Source organism: Aspergillus lucknowensis, assembly GCF_044049455.1.
Source record: "Aspergillus lucknowensis strain CBS 449.75 chromosome Unknown BJX67scaffold_6, whole genome shotgun sequence".
Taxonomy (NCBI): domain Eukaryota; kingdom Fungi; phylum Ascomycota; class Eurotiomycetes; order Eurotiales; family Aspergillaceae; genus Aspergillus; species Aspergillus lucknowensis.
Window position 1 is genome coordinate 204,075 of NW_027263550.1, and position 17,463 is coordinate 221,537.

The window sequence follows — 17,463 nt, forward strand, 5'->3', positions numbered from 1 at the left end:
ATGTGTTCCTCGAGAAGAGAGGGAACACTGGTTTCGAGGGATGTGTCGTAGCGAAGAAGAATGTCAGAAGGAGGAAGGTTAGGATGGTACTTAGGTAGAGGAAGGACATGAAAGAAAAAAAACCCGAAGCAAGTCAAAAGGGTGTGAGAGATGAAGAAAGACGAAGAAGATGAGATGGGGGTTGGAAGGGGATTATATACCCAAACCCTATGCAGGTTTGGCGACTTCACCAAACAGGTGCATAAACAGGAGACACCACTTGAAAAGGATAATAAGTGGCTATTCACAAGAAAAAAAGAAAATCCTTTAGAATTCTTTATGTTTCACCTGCTATTGTGTATTGCACTCACTTGGAGAAATTATTGGCAAGTTACGATAGGCCCCAAGTTAGTTCTTTCTCCTCTTAACTGAATAGTGCTCAAAGCAAAGATATTCTTTGACGTGAATGGAAAGTTTTTAAATAGTATTGTCCTAGTATTGCTCTTATGGCCTTACACGGGCTTCTTGCTTCCCACTCAGTGTTACTGGAAATGGAATGGGAAGACAGGAGACATGAAGTCAGATAAAACAAGCAGAAAAGAATAACAGCCTTGGGATATTATCCCTACAACTAAGTACGTGGTGCTTCTCCCACAAGATACGATAATCCTCGTCTTAGCCATCTTATTATGTCAAGACAAACAAGCTAACAAATCCCTTTCTTCTAATGTAGATACGGCTTGTTGCCTTCAATATCTTTAACCCTTTGGAAGGTGAGAAGGCTTTTAGGAAGTAGGAAAGCGGCTCTGTCAAATGAGAGTGCCGTCCTTTGAAAACTACGAAGTAGCTCTCCAACTTTAATTTTGCTGTAGATGCTCCAGCTAGCTAACAGCCTGAGATGCTCCAGCGGCATTAGATCTCTTTGAGTCAGTCCACTGTATACACCTTGCGAACACTGGCTGGAAAGCAGGGTCACATTTTCAGAAGAAATGTACAAATACGAAGAGATGAGGTAAGATCCCGAAAGCGATGAACATAAACAAGGTGCTTTCAGGACTTTGGAAACAAATAATTCGGTGAAGAACTCCGTAAATCGCGTTCCATTTGTGTTAACTTATCAGAGCTCGCCCACTTGCTCGCTCAGCCAGGCCACAACCGCAGCGCGGTGCTGCTCAGTTACTCAATCAAGAAGGGCGATAGCCTCGCAGGCGCATGTGGTATCTTATCTCACGATGCATAATAGCTACATCAACAGCACTGTCTTGCAGGACTCCTGCAAAACTGCTCCCCTCTGCCTGCTTTCCTCCTCTTCTTCAAACTTCGGACGATAGCCTAAGAATCAACATGCCCCTTATCATCGACATCCACACCCACGTCGACCCTCCAGCATACATGCAAATGCTGCGGGCACGCAAAACAGTCCCCTACTGTTGTGAATGCACAGGGGAAAAAGGGCGGAATGATGCTATATCAGCTACACGGGCGTAGCGTACTAAGGATGGAAGCTTGACTCTTGAGTTTTGTACTCCCACTTGCTCTTCGGTGCTTATATCTTGGATACAGAACTTACCTAAAAATATTACAGAGCACAAAGTGCGACAATTCTTCCGCGACGTAAGGCATCTTCCTGTTCTCTATGTCGACGTATACATCAGACTGACTTGCTCTAGTGGGAGAAAGCCATAGGTGTCAAGATATTGCTTGGGAAAGGTGGCAACTCGGAGGTAGCTATTATCGAGTTCAACAGTCGGGATGACGCCGTGACCGCGCAAACCCGCGACCAGAAGATCATCGATGAAAGCACGATAGAGGTGCATTTCGGTTCTGAGACCACCTTGTTTGTCAGTTTGTCACCAACTTCCCTTCAACGGCCGATGAGAAGTACATTCAAGACCTGTTTAGTTCTGTTTGTCCCCCCCCCCCCAAAAAAATATCTATTTACTCATGCTAATCCTTCACAGCATGGCGAAATTGTGGATATTCGATTCCCCTCTCTCATGTATAATACCCACAGGCGCTTCTGCTACGTTCAGTTTAAGACGTCTGTAGAGTGCGATCGAGCTGGACGGGTCCACTGTCGGGAATGGCCTCCATCTTGTAGCAAAGATTTCTGATCCCTCGCGCAAGCAAGACCCATTAGATCCAAACCCAGAGGATGAGGCGGCATCATATACCTCCTATGCATAACGCCAACCTGCACCAAATGAAAGTAATACATGACTGAGAAGAGAAACAAGGCCTGCCACGGTGGATCCCCGGGCTGTGTCGCGACCATCGGACGTGAATACCCCGGCCCAGCGGAGAGACTGAATTTTTATGAGACAGCGCTCGACTTGGGTCCAGGACTTTCCCCGACTGCTTCCCCGAAAGACACCTCACCGTAGTATACATAGTCGTCATCTTCGTCTTCTGGGAGCGGACCAAACGCATTCCTCCAAACACCATCCCAGAGACCCTTCTTCGTGACAAGACCACCGACAAGAAGAATGGGAAGCTGCCAGATACTGGCCCAAAAAAGGCCCCTGGCGGTGCCGCTTGTGCCTTGGTGTTTCCAAAATCGGTAAGCCTCTTTCACCAGCCAGCCATTAGCGACTGTGCTGCTAACTAAGAAACCATGGCCGACAGTGCCAAACCACCAAAGGCCGATTGAGAGTGGAAACATAAGGACTGAGTAGCGCAGGGCGACGCGGGCATTGCGGGCGGGATTTGTCCAACACAGCATCTTGTAGCCGGCTCTTTTATATTCCTCGCGGATGGTATGTGATAGAGCGTTGAAATGAGGAAACTGCCAGGCGAAGAGGATTCCGGCGAGAAGCCACCCACCGATGCTATCTTCGCTGAAAAGCATATCACGCCATGTGTCGTGTCCAGTCGTTGCTGTCTGGCCTGCTGCCGCAACCCATCCCATCATTGGAGGAATAGCACCAACCACGGCGCCTACCCAGGTATTGATGACGTGAATTCGCTTCATCGGAGTGTACACGAAGGCGTAGAGAGCAATATTTGCGGCAGATAGACCGGTTACTGTGGGGTTCGTCCCCAGGGATAGCAGGCCAAGCCCTAACGCGGCCGTCGCAATCGCAAATATAACAGCAGCACGCCGGGTAACGAGGCCACGGACTAATGGTCTGTTGCGGGTACGAGACATTAGAGCATCGTATTTGGGTTCTAAGACCATGTTCAAGGTGTTGGCGCTGCAGGAGGAGAGGAACGTGCCCGACGTCAAGTAAAGAAAAGTGAGGGTAGAGGTTGAGAGTGTGGGAAGAGGCGCCATGGAAGGATCGAGAGTAAGTAGAGTAGATATCGGGTACATCCCATAGGCGGACGTTGTCGAGAGCAGAATAAGGAACGAAAGACGGGGTTTAGTAAGAGCAAGGAAGGCGGCCAACTTGCGTCGGAGAGAAGTTTTGGGAAGGGCTGAAGAGAAATTCGACAATTGCGCAGAGGCATCCGGCGGAATGACAGGTTCAGCAACATGTCCTTGAGCTGCGGATTCCTTTAAACGCTTTCTTCGGCGATGGGGGAGCTCTGGCTGGCTCCTTGTGGTTGATGTGCTGGGACTGGACTCTTCGCGGGCTGGATGATGGGAGGAATTCCGGGGTGAGAGCGAGGTAAACAGTCCAGGTTGAGGCACTGTGCTCGTTTCGCCTTTATTCGACGAAAAATATGCTTTATTTAGCGAAGACGGTGCCGGTTGTCTGGCAATGCTCGACTGAAATCGCGAGAACGAAGGGAATCTGCTGGTTACGGGGAGTAGTGGATGAGTGCGGTGGAGGCACTGGGAACATAGGAGGAATGACTCTCGAGCCCCTCCCAGCCTCCGCGTGGATGAGCGGAGGGTAATCATGGTGAGAGGTGGCACAAAGCCGACGAATTGGCAGCCGGGCGACCTACAGAGCTCAAGCGGTCTCCATCTTTTGAAGCCAAAGCCGGCCCTGGGAGAAAATGCTCGGCAGGGCGGCAGAGACCAAAAGCGCAGTTAAGCAACTTTTCGGAAAGAGCCAATCAGGCCTGCTGCCCTCGTCCAACTTCACCTTGCGTCTGCCAGTGCTCCCCTCCTTCGGTTGCCATCCCTTCGTTTTCTTCTTCTATCATCTCGCCTTCATTTCTATTGAGCTATGGACGCGATACAAAAGACCCTCGTCGACCCCCTGCAGCCGTACCTCCGCCCCGTTGTCTCGTCGGTACCCCAACCCATCCATGATGCCATTATTTCGCTAGTCGGACCAAGCTGCCACAACACGCTTGTCGTCAACCTGGACCTCGCTCAAGACCCCGAGTGTACCTCTCTCGCGATATCTAAAGCTTTGGGAATCGGCATTGTCGGTGCGAGTGGTATTGTGAAGGTACCTCAGATCCTGAAGCTGATCCGTTCGCGGTCCTCCGCTGGCGTGTCGTTTGTGTCGTACGCCCTTGAGACCGCCAGTCTGTTGATCACCCTCTCGTACGGAGTACGAAACCAGTTCCCGTTCAGCACCTACGGCGAGTCTGCGTTTATCGCGGCGCAAGATGTTATGGTGGGGGTGCTGGTCTTGACGTATGCCGGGCGATCAGCTGCAGCGGCTGCCTTTGTTGCGGTTGTCGCCGCGAGTGTTTATGCGCTGTTGGTTGACACCACCATTGTCGACGCGCAGACCATGGCCTACTTGCAAGCGGGTGCCGGTGCTCTCGGCATCGCCAGCAAGGTACCGCAGATCCTCACCATCTGGCAAGAAGGCGGAACTGGACAACTCAGTGCTTTCGCGGTATGCCGACGTGATTCCGACAAGCCCTAGAAAGTATGCTAATGCGTGATTCAAGGTGTTCAACTACCTCGCAGGCTCCTTGTCCCGTATATTTACCACCCTCCAGGAGGTCGATGACAAGCTTATCCTGTACGGATTCGTCGCCGGTTTCTTGCTAAACCTCGTCCTCGCAGCACAGATGCTGTACTACTGGAACAGCCCGGTGCAGGGTAAGAAACAGCCACAGAAGCTACCGCCGAAATCGAAGCAGACGGCGCGCAAGCCAGTAGCAACCCCGGCAGCTACCAGGACCACGGGAGCCTCTCCGTCCCCGAAGCCGTCCGGGAAGACACCCACAACTCGCCGACGCGGTTGAACGCCTTCTTAATGCATATTCATCTTCTTTCTAGACATTAGTTTAATACATTACCCATTCAGAAGAATGCCAGTGTATTTTGTGGATCAACACCCTTCCCCGTCACCGCTGCCCCGGCGGAACTCCCGTAGTCATATACCGTAAGATTTCGTCCAGCGGCACTACTGGCGCAACACCTCCTTCCTGCGCAGCAACCCCGGGAGCAGCCGCAATATCAAACTCGAATCCCGTTCCGCTCACGGACTTCCTCACCCCAACGACCTCCATCTCGTCCTCCTCTTCCTCTTCCTCTTCCTCTTCATCCTCTTCCTCGCTCCCCTCATCCTCCAAAACCCTCCTCAACCCCAATTCCGCCGCCACACTCTGCACACCCCTCTCCCTCTCCTCCAACGTAAAATTCCCACCCCAATTCCTCCTCCTCGCCTCCGAGTTCGCCTCAACAGGCGCCCACTCCCACAACGCCGCTAGATCCCCCTCACTCAGTCCCCCACCCGCACCCGCAGTCATCCCCGCAGTCGTCCCCGTCGTAGCACCAGTAACCAAATTCTCATCGGCCCTCCTCCCCCGCGAAACCCAGTCCTCAACGCGCGGGTCCAACTTCGTTCGCAGCAGCTGCTCGAGCGTATTCGCGTGCGTCTTGGTCGGGAACTCTGGCGCCGGGTACGCCGATATCCCGCGGAGCAGGGCGTGGTTCTCGGATAGATGCGTGGAGAGCGTGAGGAGGTTCGAGGAGATGATGCTTGCTTGGGACTGGAGGGAGGGCCTGTTCTCAATGTCAGTGTCGACGTCAGCGTCAGCGTCAGCGTCAGCGTCATTCTCATTGTAGGTGAGGGAAGGAGAGGAAGAAGAGGTTTAATTTAGAAGGCGGACGGACGGACGGACGGACGCACCATGATGGTAAAGGGTCAGACTGGTTGAGACTTGTGATTAGGGAGCCCAGGGAGTGGGTTAGCTGGACGAGGCGCTGGCGGGATTGTTCGAGGGATTTTATTTGGTCTGGGGTTGGGGTTGTCATTTTCTCTTCCCTTCTCCCTTCTCCCTTCTCGTTTAGTTTGAGGGGTTGTGTGGTGTGTGTTGATGAAGAGCGAGAGGAAAGGCAACGAGGTGAGTTGGAGATCTGATGGGACGGACGGAGATTGATCGCCGTCTCCGCTCCGCCGGGCCAGGCGGAGAAGACCTGGCTTCGACCCGTACAACGAGGACAGGACGAGCAACGAGCAACCCACCAAGTAACACCCTGTTCGCGGTCAAATAATGCTCCCCTTCATAAATGAAATACAATATATTTAGCACGGAGCCATCCATGCCGAATCCTTCGCTATTTATATCATGTCTTCAATTGGTGGTGCGGGAGTCTGAAACGAGTCGGCGCGTAGATGCAGCGTCCCCCCCCCCCCCTCCATTGCCTCCGTTGCGAGGGGATATAAGAGGGAGGCGGACGACCAGCGGACGCCTCGGGGGTTCAGCTTACTCTTCTTCTTTCCTAGCGGAATTTAATTATTCTGCTACTTCTCTCGGTACTCGAGATCGGTCTGCGTTCTGGAATCATATGTATTAACTAAGTAAGTCTGCGCGGGGTATCTATTCAACAGGGTCGGGTCGATGACGCTGAGTACTCGTATGGTATGGCGTGCTCTACCGACGCAGGTATTGATGCATGCTGCACGATGGGTGAGAGTAGGGCGTATAGGTAGGGAGGATGAAAACAAGACGGTACGTCTAACGACTCGCAAGCAGAACAGCGGTTCACAGCGCTAATCTTCAGAAGGGATGAGTCGAGCTCTAACACAGGGCAGAACAAGAGAACGTTCCTTATTCAGGCTGGGGATGAGTATTCACTCTGGCTGCTTCATCTTCCCGTTCTTCGGCGGCGGCGGGAAGTACGGCTGCTGGTGCGCCTGCAGATTCTTCTCCTCAGGCGAGTATGCCGTTGACGGCGACGTGATCACGGGCTCCACGACCTTCGAGTATCCGACCTCCTGTCCGCGGCCGTCGTTATCGACGAAGCCGAAGCCGAAGCCCAGACCCTGCGGACCCTGCGGGTAATCCGGGTGTGGCGAGTACATGGCTTGCGGGGAGTATACGGTCGGACCGTACGGATGACCCTGCGCCTGCGCGGGGTATTCCATTGCCCACTGCGGGGTGCTGATTCCCGTGTCGTTCCAGCGGGCGTGCAGGTGGCCGGACTGGCGGAGTCGACGAACTTTCTTCCGGCGGGAGCGGATGAAAAAGAAGCATCCGAGGGCGAGGAGGCAGAGGAGGATGATGAAGCCGAGGATTGGCATGGCGATTATCAGGGCGAGGTTGTGGGGGGTCGAGGATGAAGAGATGAGATCTGCTGTCGAGGAGGGAAGCATCGATTCAGTGAAGATTCTACTGGGGGTGATGGGGAACTGCTCTTCTGTGGGGGTTTCGAAGTGGCAGTTGTAGCGGAGGGCTTCGATGACTGGATGGGTGAGTACGCGAGAGAAAGAATGAGGGTGGTGGGAACGTACAGTTTGCCATGTACACCTGACGGTTATGCTCATCATACGTCAGGTTATAACAGGTTCCACAGTCGGAGATCTCGTTGTCCGCAAACGAGGATGTGCCACACCAAGTGTTGAGGCTCAAGGCACTGGGATGGGCCAATTCAAATTTCAGCGCCGGCTCGATGTCCTCGCACGCCACGGGACAGGAATTGGAGACATCGGACACCTTTGCCGGATAGCCATAGACGCACGAGGTGAACGCAAAGCGAAGGTTGTCTAATCGTTGGAAGCAGGTTTAGCAGAACCGTTCGCGACTCCCATCGCAACAGCCGTCGGAGACTTACAGAGACCCCATTCAACATCGGACTGACCAGAGCTATCGTCCGCAAAGGTGCTTTGCAGCTGGCACCCGATGCAATCCTCAAACTTCCTTCCTACATCGGTGTCGGAATACTCTCGATCCAGACATACGACCTCTTCTGGCGCCGTCTCGTTCGACGGGCTGCATCTGCTCTCACACGGCGAACCCGGTGCCGTTCGGAGTCCCAAAGAAGTCTGACCGAGTAGTAGAACGAGAACCGCCCATTTCAAGGCCGACCCCGGGCCAAAGACTGACGAACCCATTTTCAAGAAATGCCCAAAAAGAAAGGATTCACAATCGCAAGGAGAGTCCCAGAGAAGCCCAACGGCAAGCGACGGTCAACTCCTCTAGCATCGAAACCACACCCCTCCCAATGGAGATGGAGAAACGAGGCAATCAAGTAGCGTAGAGTAAGAAGAAGAAAGCAAAGACGAGTCCTTTATCTTTGAAAAGCACAGGTGAGAAACTCGGGTCGCACGATCAGCGCCCGACAGGCATCTCGAACTGGAACTGGAACTCGAACTCGCTCCCGAGGAGGCCCTGGCAGATGGCAGATGGGGGGAAGTGATAAAAAAGCACAGATGGTGCGATCGACTGGATCCTCCCTCGCCCAAGCTCAACTCAAGAAATCAACGATCAGCACGAACACTCGGGGGAAATGTTAGATAAACAGGGCCTGCTTCTCCTTGGACGCTACTGCACCTCGAGGCCCCCCTCACCGGGCCGGATACCCAGCCAGCCAGCAGCTAATCAAAGACATCGACAGGGGGCGCGTCGATGATGGGACGAGAGGGAAGATGATTGAGCGTGACGGGCGTGACGGGGGAGGAGTGGGCATTAGCGGGGATTCGTGTGATGTGACGAGAAGTGCAGCTCGGCGCAGGCCGGCCGGAGGCTGCGATTCGCTGGCGGAGTCCACGCGGGCCAGGCCAGGATAACCCCTCTTTGACGCTCAGGGCCGGTTCTCTCGCGGTTATTGGTGGAGGAGCCAGAATCCCCTTTGGCGTGGGAGTCTGCGACAGTCGATTTCCACCCAGTCTCGCTTGTTGTCGAGATGTTCGAAGGATCGGACCTGGAAGCATCGCCAGAGCTGTCAGTCACTCGATTGGAAGAGCCATCTGTGGCTGAATGTCATTTTGAGAACGGAAGTGAAGCAGATCCTCGTCACGGAAGAGCGACCATGATGCTGGAAAGGGACTAGTCTCTTCGTTCATTGATGTCAGGGATTGTCTGCTTGATTCTGGCCTCGATAGAAATTCTCTCCGTCTCGTCCGGTATCACCAACCAGAAAGTTCACAAAACTGGGTGAGAGAAAGGGACACGCGAAGTAACAGCAGCCACCCAATAAGTAGAACGCCACTATGCAGTTGTATCGTCGCCGGCGGGCCAAAGTTCAGCAATAACAGAAGAAGTAAAAAAAAAGAAAAAAAAAAACAACAAAAAACAAAAAACAAAAATAAAATCGCATCAGAGACCGTCATTATTTCTCAGATCATCCGTCGTACTGCTTGAAGCAGAGAAAGTCGAAAAGCAAACCCCCAACACAACAAAGAAAACCCCAACCCAACCCAACCACAAGCCTCCCAATCATTACCCATAGAGCTCGTCGTACGAGGGGACCAATTGCTGCGTGACCGGGGTCGGCTCGGCGTCCCGAACTTTCGCTCGTTGAGGAGGCTTCTTCTCATGATGCGGTACCTGCCGTGCGAGGCGCGAGTCGTCGAGGCTGAAACTGGTTCGTTGAGAACTGGCCGTGCCCGGCATCGAGAATATCGCATCCGTGACTGTACTCTGGCCGCTCAAACGCCTCATCCTCGAGGTCACTGATAATGGAGGCGATTTCGACCCATCCGTAGCTGGTTTTGCTGCTCGCGGCGAGCCCAGGGCCGAAAGGTCGTCTCCAGCTTCGTCCGCCGAGCTGTCGCCGAACATTTTCTCTTCCCAGGCCTTGGGTAGAGTGATGGGCGCGTGCTGCACGGTTTGTTGTGGCTCGGGAGAGCGCGACTTCGTCTTGGATCGCTGGCGTACTCGTGCATCATAGTAGCCAGTAGGCATGGTGGAAGAGAAATTCACCACAGATCCCTTTCGGTTCTCTGGATACACCCCATTGACGTGTTCGTATGGCTGCTCAGCCGACTCGCCAGTGCTCTGTTTCCGTCTGTGCTCGGATGAGTGAACGGACGCTGGGCTCGCTCTCGTGGAAGCGGCATCGTACTGGCTCCAGGAGCCTTCGTTGGGAGAGGAGATGGCCATATCGCCCCATCGTGAGTCAAGCTCAGACGACAGCTTGCGCTTCCTCCGGAGTCTCTGGATCATAGCTGTCATGATCTTGAGAGGATTCTTCATTTGGTGAAATTCTGGCAAGAGGAGGAGGGACCCGGTTAACATGAGTGCGGGCCTTAGCCTCTGGAGCCGCTATGCCGACTGAAGGGGGGTGTCGGTGTCAGGTATGTGATGGACTGACAGGGGTCGAGTGAGATGGGGCGAGAGGAACCCTCAACAGGCAGTTATGTACCGTCCACTCCCCTCCTGCTGATGGACCCCCCCTTCCTCTTCCGCATGCAGGACCAAAACCAGCTTCAAAGGGCAGAAAGCCGAATGTGCCGCAAGGACGATCTACATAGGGATGGATGCTTTTCTGTCGAAGAATAACACAGAAAATAAGCGCAGCAGCAATGAAAAGATGCTCCAGTCTCTGGGTGAGAATGACAGCTGGACATCGAGATCTCCGGGGTGTCGGCTTGAATGGGGCAGAGGGGCGGGCGTTCGAGGGACGACGACGACAGGACAAGGGCAGACGTGTCCCGGACCCGACAGTCTGGTTCACTCCCCTCTTTGTGTCACCCTTGTTGGCAAAAATTTGGAATTGGAGGGAAGACAACGGCGCCACTGGGGGGGGATCACCCGGAAAATAACCTTGGTCGAGGCATCGCAGTGGGCTGTAAGCGCCACGACGAGCGGTAAAGAGACCAGATCGTCATGCCGGATTGAGAAGGACGTCAGGGATCCGTGTCCGGTCGAACCTGGCCCAGTGTGGTCCTGTGAAATACGAAAGAGGGGGCGCAGAGGGCGCAGAGGGCTGCGGCGCAGTCAACGTGCTTGAGAAGCTGTGAATCATACTGGAGAAAGCTGCTGCGGGCAGGCTGACGGTCGTCTTGGCACGGCGCTTCGTCGCATTCCGACCAGGGGGTTGGAGAGGAGACAGCAGGCGGCCACATCGCAGATGCAACCTGCGTCGTTGCGAGGGGCAAAAGGCCGGGGTCTGAATGGAGAGCTGGAGGTTCTTGACCAGGGGTCCAACTGCCAGTGAGAAGAGGCGGAAAACCAACACTTCGGCTGCCGTCTGGAGGATCAAACGAAACAAGCTGCGGCTGATCGCCGGCTCGATTTGTCATCTCTTAACTCCCGATCTTATTGATCCTGCGGCTGCCGAGCTCTCGTGAAATTACGGTCAAAATGAGGAGTGACTCGAGTCTCCCGGGATGGGTGATGTGTGACCTCCCGTGGATACATCACAAGAGTAGAGGATACTACTAACCCAATTATCCCGGTGAGAAGTATCTGTGAATATCGCATTGGAGGCGCTGGACTTGAGTAAATTTCCGCATTGAATCACACTTTCTGTCCTGATCTGCCGTCTGTCGCTCGGAGGACGGATGACCAGCCTCACCCGCCATCGACCCGCAAGGCTATCGCTTTGGAGCACAGACTCTGTCGAGGGGAAAAATATGCCCAATCCCGACACTTCCCGAGAACAATTCCCTTCGGAGTGCAGGTAATCCAAGGACTGGACGAGGCTCTACCGCAGTAGTTATTGCACCATCCTGTCTCCGGCAGGATATCTCTTTTGCCAGGCGAGGCCAAAGTTAGGGCTAACTACTACTAGTACTGCAAATTGGATAAACAATATACCCTTTCAGACACCCCCCCCCTCAATTATCGCTCTAGCCGTTTGATTCGATTCGATTCGATAATTCTAGATATGAGCTTCTTGTACCCCAAAGCTGAGCTAATGTTCCGTGTATATCCTATGACCCGATTGCTCAAGCCCGGCTGCAACGCCTGGGAAGCTGCATTCCATGCAACTACATTCCAGAAAGCAAGGCTGATCCCTATTAAAACTGCAGACATGTGAAAGACAAGATTAGCGTGCGGGAAAGTAGTATTAACAAGAAACCTGCACACTTCAATACGACTCGTTTTATTGATAGAAAAGTAAAGTAAATGGAGACCCTTAAGTCTGAAACTAGTATCCCGAGGCACTGCTCGCCCCAGGTGAATTAAAAGGTAGTTTTGGGGGGGGGGAATAGAGGAAATTATGGCGGGGATTTGCCCAACACAGGAATCCTCACCGCTTGCCTCCTGATTATCACTGAACTACTGAATGCAGGTCATATGCTGGTACTCGGTGGTGGCCCAGTCCAGATACAATATTGAGTCCAGTGGACTACTAGTATCTACCTCCGCTTTGGCCACTGGTAAGAGAGGCCCCTCCCGAGGTAGCGGGCTCCTCAACATCACGTCGCTCGGCCCTTTTTTTAATGATAGAATCGTCAGCATGGAAATATCGTTCTAGCCCATTCAGCGTAGTCACAAGTGAGGCGGGGAGGAGACTTACTTGGCACCGTAGCGCGCCCAGACGGCATCCAAGCCTCCCACTGGCAGGCTAAGTGGAAGCCCGACGGATTCGAAGAGCTGCGCGATCAGCAGGTAGAAGCCAAGGAGACTGGCGACGAAGAGTGAAGCGCCGGCGCCCTGGACGAAAAAAAAAAGAATGTTCAGTTAGGCTCTGGATTATCTGTTTGTTCGTCCGGAGCGCGGTGGTGGTGGTGGTGCTACCTTTACACAACGGCGGCCGACGACGGCATCCCCATCGCCCAGGCACCAATAGCCTGCGGAGAGGAAGAGGAAAGTCAAGAGTAGGGTTAGGAAGATGAGGGTGTAGACGGCGTTTGTGCGCGTTGCGCAGATTAGGAAGACTAGCATCAGGACGGCCATGGTTATGTATAGGAATGCTGGCGGGTTGATTAGCGCGGCGAAGAGGGTTAGCGGTTCTGTCCGCTTACCGTAGGTGTTCATGAAGCTAGCGCTGGTGAGCCCAGCAACTGTATCAGTAGCAGACGACGAATACGGCGCTGGAGATATGTCAGAGAGTGTAGGTAATGGGATGGGTGGAGTTGTGTGACTGACCGGCGGCATTGAAGGAGGGGATCATTGTGGCCGCAAATGCGAACCAGAAACCTCCTATACAGATATTAGGTCCGGGAACGAGCTATGATGGCACTTCGAGGCCTCACCAATAGTGCCAAATACAACACAAGGAAAAGTATTTCCCAGGATAAGCTCCAGAATACTGGTGATGAGCAGGAGGAGGCCGCCCAGGAAGACGAAAGGGCCACTATACCCACGGTCAGAATAAAAACATCAGCTATATCGTCGGGCCGCCCTTACATGAACGCAATTCCATTTCCACTGGCTCCCCCCCAGGCCATCAAGCAGCATGACAGAGGGGTAGTGGTAATAACAAAGCCTCCCAGTGCCCTGAAACGTTAGTCCTGGCCGCAGTGCAAGGTATGAGAGGGAGAATGCGGTAATCAACGACTTACAACGGCGTCGGATTTCCCACTTTCTTGGCCAGCGGCGTCTGGCGTTGAGTCATGGGAGTCAAGTATAGTCTCTCGAACTGGTCGGCTGATAGAGTCACCGATGTAGGGACTGTAGTAAGGCCCCCGTTTTGGGTATAGCCCTTTATCTCGCCATCCTGGCTGCTACTGCTCGCCATTTTGTATCTTCAAGCTATGTCTGGACCGGATCTAAGGGCAGGGTAAAGAACGTCACAAGAAACCAAAGAAAAATATCCTGAGAATAGAACGCTGAAACATTCAATAAGAGGCAGAAGCCGTTTTTTATATCAACCCCCCTTAGTCAACAAGTTCCCCGGAGTGTCTAGAGTATCAATTGAGCTCGGGAGAAAGGAACAGGAAGATCATCAACGCCATGCAAATTTCTGGGGCCCCAACATAATCCCCAGCGATGCAAAAGGGGAAAGGCGCCCACATACCACAAGGGCATGCCAGCCAGCCACGAAATTAGGGTTTCAACCTGGAAACGCGGGGAGAGCTGGGCCCTCCGCCGTCAACCAAAAGACAGACAGGCGGCGGGCCAGATAGATCGAGAGCGATGAACGCGATTTTCTCTTCTGTTTGCGAGAACCTCGGGGCGTGTGGATATGAAGATCGTTCGTCGTTCTCGTCCGTCTGTTTGAGTTGTCGTGCTCCTGGTTAGGTTCGGGCTTGCGGATCGATCCATGCGGAACCGCATGGCTGGGGTGGGTATCTGCAGCTTGACGAGCTCGCGACTCGCAGGGCCGGACTATTCTGAGGTCAGGAGTTTGTACGGAGGAACCGCATAATATGCGGGGATGTTGATCTTTGAAGCTCTGGGGTTCGTAAGCTGACAATGGGTATGCGGACGTAGTTGAGAAGCAAGTAAATTCCAAGTATCTCCTGGGTAACATCGCAAGGTTTAAAACTGATAAAGTACTGTGCCTTGCACCGTCCCGTATATATACCCCTTCTCGTCTTCACCCTGAATTCCGACGTGATTTTTCATTTTGAGCACCCTTCGACCAGGCCGCCTTTTTGCCCTTAAAGATGTCAGATTCAGCATCCTGCGCCTCGAGCACCGGAAGCCCGATAACAGAGAGCGCGAGTACAGAAAACCCAAGCACATCGAAGACATTCGAGAAATCGGGCCCCCGAAGAAAGGCCCGAAGATCCTGCTCAAACTGCCAGCGGGCGCACAAGACATGCGGTATGCTCGATAAAGCTCATTTCTTCCTGCTCTTACGTTCTGTGCCTTGGGGCATTAATAACAATGGATGGACCAGGAAACGAGCGGCCCTGCGTGCAGTGTATCAAGCGCGGGCTGGAACTTGAATGCGTCGACGGCAATCGCAAGCCGCCGAAATACCTTCGTTGCGACTTGCCTCCAAGGCCGGTGGCGCATTGCTTGCGCTGTGCTTTCCCCGTAGCCCAGTCCTATGCACGGAAACCGTTCGATCTCACCTGCACGGCGCGGTAAGAGAATATCAAACTCACGGATGAATCCTTTGGATTAACGTTAGTTCAAGGAGAAGAACGGACTTTGGATCCAAGTCCACCGGAGACCATCCGAAATTCATCGACCCCGCCCTCCTCCACAGCGAGACTCAGACGACGAAGAGACTCTCCCGTGATGAAGCGAATCCCGGCCCGCGGGCCTTTTCCCAGCTGCTCCACGACCCGTTATGGACAGAGGTACCGTCCAGCCCGTCTGGGCAGAATGGGATAACAATGGATGAGTCGCTGCCGGACCAGGCGATGAACAATCTGTACGAGAAAATCTTGGCAGAAACGCTGGCGATTGATCTGCTTCGGCCGCAGATTTCGAATATTGATGGCTACGATGAGCATGGTGGGGGTATGGGGGTGCAAGAGAGGCGACCGAGTTCCGGGATTGCTATCAGTATCGGGTGGTCGAGCACATTTTTTCCTGGAGAATAGGCTGGGCTGTTCGTGGCACTGGAGTATACAGTTCTAGTTATCCATTGCCTATATAGTTGGCTGTGATTATAATTAACTGAGTGGTCATATCCTCTTTAAGAAGACGGAGGGCTGTGGACGAGCAGAACCCGTCATATGCATTCCTGCCTCTGCTCTGTGACTTCAACTATCCTTCTCCGTCGGCCCAGAGAGCTCGGCAAGTTTCCGAAGGATCCATCAGGAAAGAAACAGTCGGCCTTGAGATCGGCATCTGCATTGGCTGGCCATGCGGAACCGCACGAGAGGCCGTGCGCTTCCACCCATGGATCGTCGCAGACTTCCCCGCGTGGCAGCCTTGTTGATCTGTGTTCTTTCAGGGGGAGAATCTGGGGGTCAAGAGGGGACACACGAACTCCGGTAGCCCGAATTGCTTCGTCTCCATGACGAAAATGCAATGCGAGAATCCTAAGGAGGACGGGGTGAGGGGCCCCGCCGATTCGATTCAGCCCTCAGAGTCAGCTATATATATGAGCCGTCGAGCATCTCATCAAACTCGAACGACCAAGAAAAAGCAGCGTGATTCTCTCGCAAAAGCTCTCTAACTTGGAATACTACATTCGTACTTTCTTAGCACACCCAAAAAAATGTCCCTTCCCGAAATGCAGTGGGCCCAAGTCGCCGAAAAAGTCGGCGGCCCCCTGGTCCTCAAACAAATCCCCGTCCCCAAGCCAGGGCCGGACCAAATCCTCGTGAAAATCCGCTTCTCCGGCGTCTGCCACACAGACCTCCACGCGATGATGGGCCACTGGCCCATCCCCGTGAAGATGCCGCTCGTCGGCGGACACGAGGGCGCAGGCGTCGTGGTCGCCAAGGGAGACCTCGTCACGGACTTTGAGATCGGCGACCACGCAGGGATCAAGTGGCTGAATGGGTCGTGCGGCGAGTGCGAGTTCTGTCGGCAGTCGGACGAGCCGCTGTGTGCGCGTGCGCAGTTGTCCGGGTATACGGTTGACGGGACGTTTCAGCAGTATGTTGTGGGCAAGGCGACGCATGCGTCGAAGATTCCGCCGGGGGTGCCGCTTGATGCGGTGGCGCCGGTGCTGTGTGCGGGGATTACGGTTTACAAGGGGCTGAAGGAGTCTGGGGTGAGGCCGGGGCAGACTGTTGCGATTGTTGGGGCTGGTGGTGGGCTGGGGTCGCTTGCGCAGCAGTATGCGAAGGCGATGGGGATTCGCGTCGTTGCTGTCGATGGGGGCGATGAGAAGAGGGCTATGTGTGAGAAGCTCGGGACTGAGGTACGTCTGCTGTTTCTCTCTATCCTGGCAGTCAACTAACTAACCCGATAGACGTTCGTCGACTTCACCAAGTCCAAGGACCTCGTCGCGGACGTCAAGGCCGCAACCCCCGACGGCCTGGGCGCCCACGCTGTGATCCTGCTCGCCGTTTCCGAGAAGCCCTTCCAGCAGGCTACGGGGTACGTCCGCTCGCGCGGAACGATCATCGCCATCGGTCTGCCTCCTGATGCGCACCTCAAGGCGCCCGTGCTCAACACCGTCGTGCGCATGATCAGCATCAAGGGCAGCTACGTTGGGAACCGGCAGGACGGCGTCGAAGCCCTGGACTTCTTCGCCCGCGGCTTGATCAAGGCGCCCTTCAAGCTGGCGCCGTTGAAGGATCTCCCGAAGATCTATGAGCTTATGGAGCAAGGCAAGATTGCTGGTCGGTACGTGCTTGAGATGCCGGAGTAAGGGATGATCACAGATGAACCGGATGGGTGTGGGATTGATTTGTCTATATGGTAGAAGATGAGACGAGACGAATTTGATCTTTGTTTTCTCTTTTAAGAATACTTGCAAAATATCGTCCCAAGCTATAGTTACTCCGACGGACTTTGTTCTCAATCAAGATCCCGCCGGTCTTCTCCTTGAGACTATTCGGATTCGCTGAGAGTAACGCTTCCAGCTTGACGAGGGAATTTCAGACGGTTCAGACGGATCGCGAGAAAAAAAAAAGCCGTGGGTTCATATGT

At 53.8% G+C, this 17,463-nt stretch overlaps 10 protein-coding genes across 10 annotated transcripts; 5 read left to right on the top strand and 5 right to left on the bottom strand.

Moving 5' to 3' along the window:
• Positions 1–1,133: 1,133 nt before the first annotated feature.
• BJX67DRAFT_279090 (uncharacterized protein) lies at positions 1,134–1,660 on the top strand. The gene has a single exon (XM_071026614.1). It carries the CDS (start codon positions 1,192–1,194, stop codon positions 1,465–1,467), a length of 276 nt encoding a protein of 91 aa, XP_070889245.1. The 5' UTR covers positions 1,134–1,191; the 3' UTR covers positions 1,468–1,660.
• A 533-nt stretch (positions 1,661–2,193) lies between these two features.
• Positions 2,194–3,875, bottom strand: cox10 (protoheme IX farnesyltransferase). The gene has a single exon (XM_071026613.1). It carries the CDS (start codon positions 3,824–3,826, stop codon positions 2,294–2,296), a length of 1,533 nt encoding a protein of 510 aa, XP_070889246.1. The 5' UTR covers positions 3,827–3,875; the 3' UTR covers positions 2,194–2,293.
• Positions 3,876–4,018: 143 nt separating this feature from the next.
• Positions 4,019–5,137, top strand: BJX67DRAFT_345055 (putative monosaccharide-P-dolichol utilization protein). The gene is made up of 2 exons (XM_071028325.1): positions 4,019–4,724; positions 4,780–5,137. Exons 1-2 carry the CDS (start codon positions 4,098–4,100, stop codon positions 5,077–5,079), a joined length of 927 nt encoding a protein of 308 aa, XP_070889247.1. The 5' UTR covers positions 4,019–4,097; the 3' UTR covers positions 5,080–5,137.
• med8 (RNA polymerase II mediator complex subunit MED8) lies at positions 4,968–6,313 on the bottom strand. Its single transcript, XM_071026615.1, has 2 exons — positions 5,970–6,313; positions 4,968–5,842 (listed from the first exon to the last, which is right to left on the bottom strand). Exons 1-2 carry the CDS (start codon positions 6,092–6,094, stop codon positions 5,182–5,184), a joined length of 786 nt encoding a protein of 261 aa, XP_070889248.1. The 5' UTR covers positions 6,095–6,313; the 3' UTR covers positions 4,968–5,181.
• A 226-nt stretch (positions 6,314–6,539) lies between these two features.
• Positions 6,540–8,749, bottom strand: BJX67DRAFT_345061 (uncharacterized protein). The gene is made up of 3 exons (XM_071028326.1): positions 7,895–8,749; positions 7,575–7,826; positions 6,540–7,525 (listed from the first exon to the last, which is right to left on the bottom strand). Exons 1-3 carry the CDS (start codon positions 8,172–8,174, stop codon positions 6,915–6,917), a joined length of 1,143 nt encoding a protein of 380 aa, XP_070889249.1. The 5' UTR covers positions 8,175–8,749; the 3' UTR covers positions 6,540–6,914.
• Positions 8,750–9,388: 639 nt separating this feature from the next.
• Positions 9,389–10,418, bottom strand: BJX67DRAFT_279148 (uncharacterized protein). The gene has a single exon (XM_071026617.1). The coding sequence runs from the start codon at positions 10,297–10,299 to the stop codon at positions 9,502–9,504; it is 798 nt and encodes a 265-aa protein (XP_070889250.1). The 5' UTR covers positions 10,300–10,418; the 3' UTR covers positions 9,389–9,501.
• BJX67DRAFT_279147 (uncharacterized protein) lies at positions 10,419–11,095 on the top strand. The gene has a single exon (XM_071026616.1). It carries the CDS (start codon positions 10,538–10,540, stop codon positions 11,012–11,014), a length of 477 nt encoding a protein of 158 aa, XP_070889251.1. The 5' UTR covers positions 10,419–10,537; the 3' UTR covers positions 11,015–11,095.
• Positions 11,096–12,525: 1,430 nt separating this feature from the next.
• BJX67DRAFT_378257 (transcriptional activator of ethanol catabolism AlcS) lies at positions 12,526–13,693 on the bottom strand (the record flags this gene model as incomplete). The annotated part of the gene is made up of 7 exons (XM_071032313.1): positions 12,526–12,666; positions 12,751–12,926; positions 12,978–13,046; positions 13,102–13,155; positions 13,209–13,309; positions 13,363–13,452; positions 13,518–13,693. The coding sequence occupies 7 exons, from the start codon at positions 13,691–13,693 to the stop codon at positions 12,526–12,528; spliced, it is 807 nt and encodes a 268-aa protein (XP_070889252.1).
• A 670-nt stretch (positions 13,694–14,363) lies between these two features.
• On the top strand, positions 14,364–15,547 carry BJX67DRAFT_345064 (Zn(II)2Cys6 transcription factor domain-containing protein). Its single transcript, XM_071028327.1, has 3 exons — positions 14,364–14,724; positions 14,801–14,990; positions 15,044–15,547. The coding sequence occupies exons 1-3, from the start codon at positions 14,565–14,567 to the stop codon at positions 15,453–15,455; spliced, it is 762 nt and encodes a 253-aa protein (XP_070889253.1). The 5' UTR covers positions 14,364–14,564; the 3' UTR covers positions 15,456–15,547.
• A 266-nt stretch (positions 15,548–15,813) lies between these two features.
• Positions 15,814–17,316, top strand: BJX67DRAFT_279157 (zinc-dependent alcohol dehydrogenase). The gene is made up of 2 exons (XM_071026618.1): positions 15,814–16,729; positions 16,781–17,316. Exons 1-2 carry the CDS (start codon positions 16,079–16,081, stop codon positions 17,180–17,182), a joined length of 1,053 nt encoding a protein of 350 aa, XP_070889254.1. The 5' UTR covers positions 15,814–16,078; the 3' UTR covers positions 17,183–17,316.
• Positions 17,317–17,463: the final 147 nt, after the last annotated feature.

What these genes read in the sequence shown, in the direction of transcription:
- BJX67DRAFT_279090 (XM_071026614.1), top strand. Translation starts at nt 1,192, where the DNA reads ATGTGGTATCTTATCTCACGATGCATAATAGCTACATCAACAGCACTG.
- cox10 (XM_071026613.1), bottom strand. Translation starts at nt 3,826, where the DNA reads ATGATTACCCTCCGCTCATCCACGCGGAGGCTGGGAGGGGCTCGAGAG.
- BJX67DRAFT_345055 (XM_071028325.1), top strand. Translation starts at nt 4,098, where the DNA reads ATGGACGCGATACAAAAGACCCTCGTCGACCCCCTGCAGCCGTACCTC. An exon ending in GACAACTCAGTGCTTTCGCG is followed by an intron (nt 4,725 to 4,779) that starts GTATGCCGACGT and finishes GCGTGATTCAAG; the next exon opens with GTGTTCAACTACCTCGCAGG.
- med8 (XM_071026615.1), bottom strand. Translation starts at nt 6,094, where the DNA reads ATGACAACCCCAACCCCAGACCAAATAAAATCCCTCGAACAATCCCGC. An exon ending in TCTGACCCTTTACCATCATG is followed by an intron (nt 5,843 to 5,969) that starts GTGCGTCCGTCC and finishes CATTGAGAACAG; the next exon opens with GCCCTCCCTCCAGTCCCAAG.
- BJX67DRAFT_345061 (XM_071028326.1), bottom strand. Translation starts at nt 8,174, where the DNA reads ATGGGTTCGTCAGTCTTTGGCCCGGGGTCGGCCTTGAAATGGGCGGTT. An exon ending in CGATGTTGAATGGGGTCTCT is followed by an intron (nt 7,827 to 7,894) that starts GTAAGTCTCCGA and finishes TCCAACGATTAG; the next exon opens with ACAACCTTCGCTTTGCGTTC. An exon ending in TCAGGTGTACATGGCAAACT is followed by an intron (nt 7,526 to 7,574) that starts GTACGTTCCCAC and finishes TCACCCATCCAG; the next exon opens with TCATCGAAGCCCTCCGCTAC.
- BJX67DRAFT_279148 (XM_071026617.1), bottom strand. Translation starts at nt 10,299, where the DNA reads ATGTTAACCGGGTCCCTCCTCCTCTTGCCAGAATTTCACCAAATGAAG.
- BJX67DRAFT_279147 (XM_071026616.1), top strand. Translation starts at nt 10,538, where the DNA reads ATGGATGCTTTTCTGTCGAAGAATAACACAGAAAATAAGCGCAGCAGC.
- BJX67DRAFT_345064 (XM_071028327.1), top strand. Translation starts at nt 14,565, where the DNA reads ATGTCAGATTCAGCATCCTGCGCCTCGAGCACCGGAAGCCCGATAACA. An exon ending in GCGGGCGCACAAGACATGCG is followed by an intron (nt 14,725 to 14,800) that starts GTATGCTCGATA and finishes TGGATGGACCAG; the next exon opens with GAAACGAGCGGCCCTGCGTG. An exon ending in GATCTCACCTGCACGGCGCG is followed by an intron (nt 14,991 to 15,043) that starts GTAAGAGAATAT and finishes CGTTAGTTCAAG; the next exon opens with GAGAAGAACGGACTTTGGAT.
- BJX67DRAFT_279157 (XM_071026618.1), top strand. Translation starts at nt 16,079, where the DNA reads ATGTCCCTTCCCGAAATGCAGTGGGCCCAAGTCGCCGAAAAAGTCGGC. An exon ending in GTGAGAAGCTCGGGACTGAG is followed by an intron (nt 16,730 to 16,780) that starts GTACGTCTGCTG and finishes CTAACCCGATAG; the next exon opens with ACGTTCGTCGACTTCACCAA.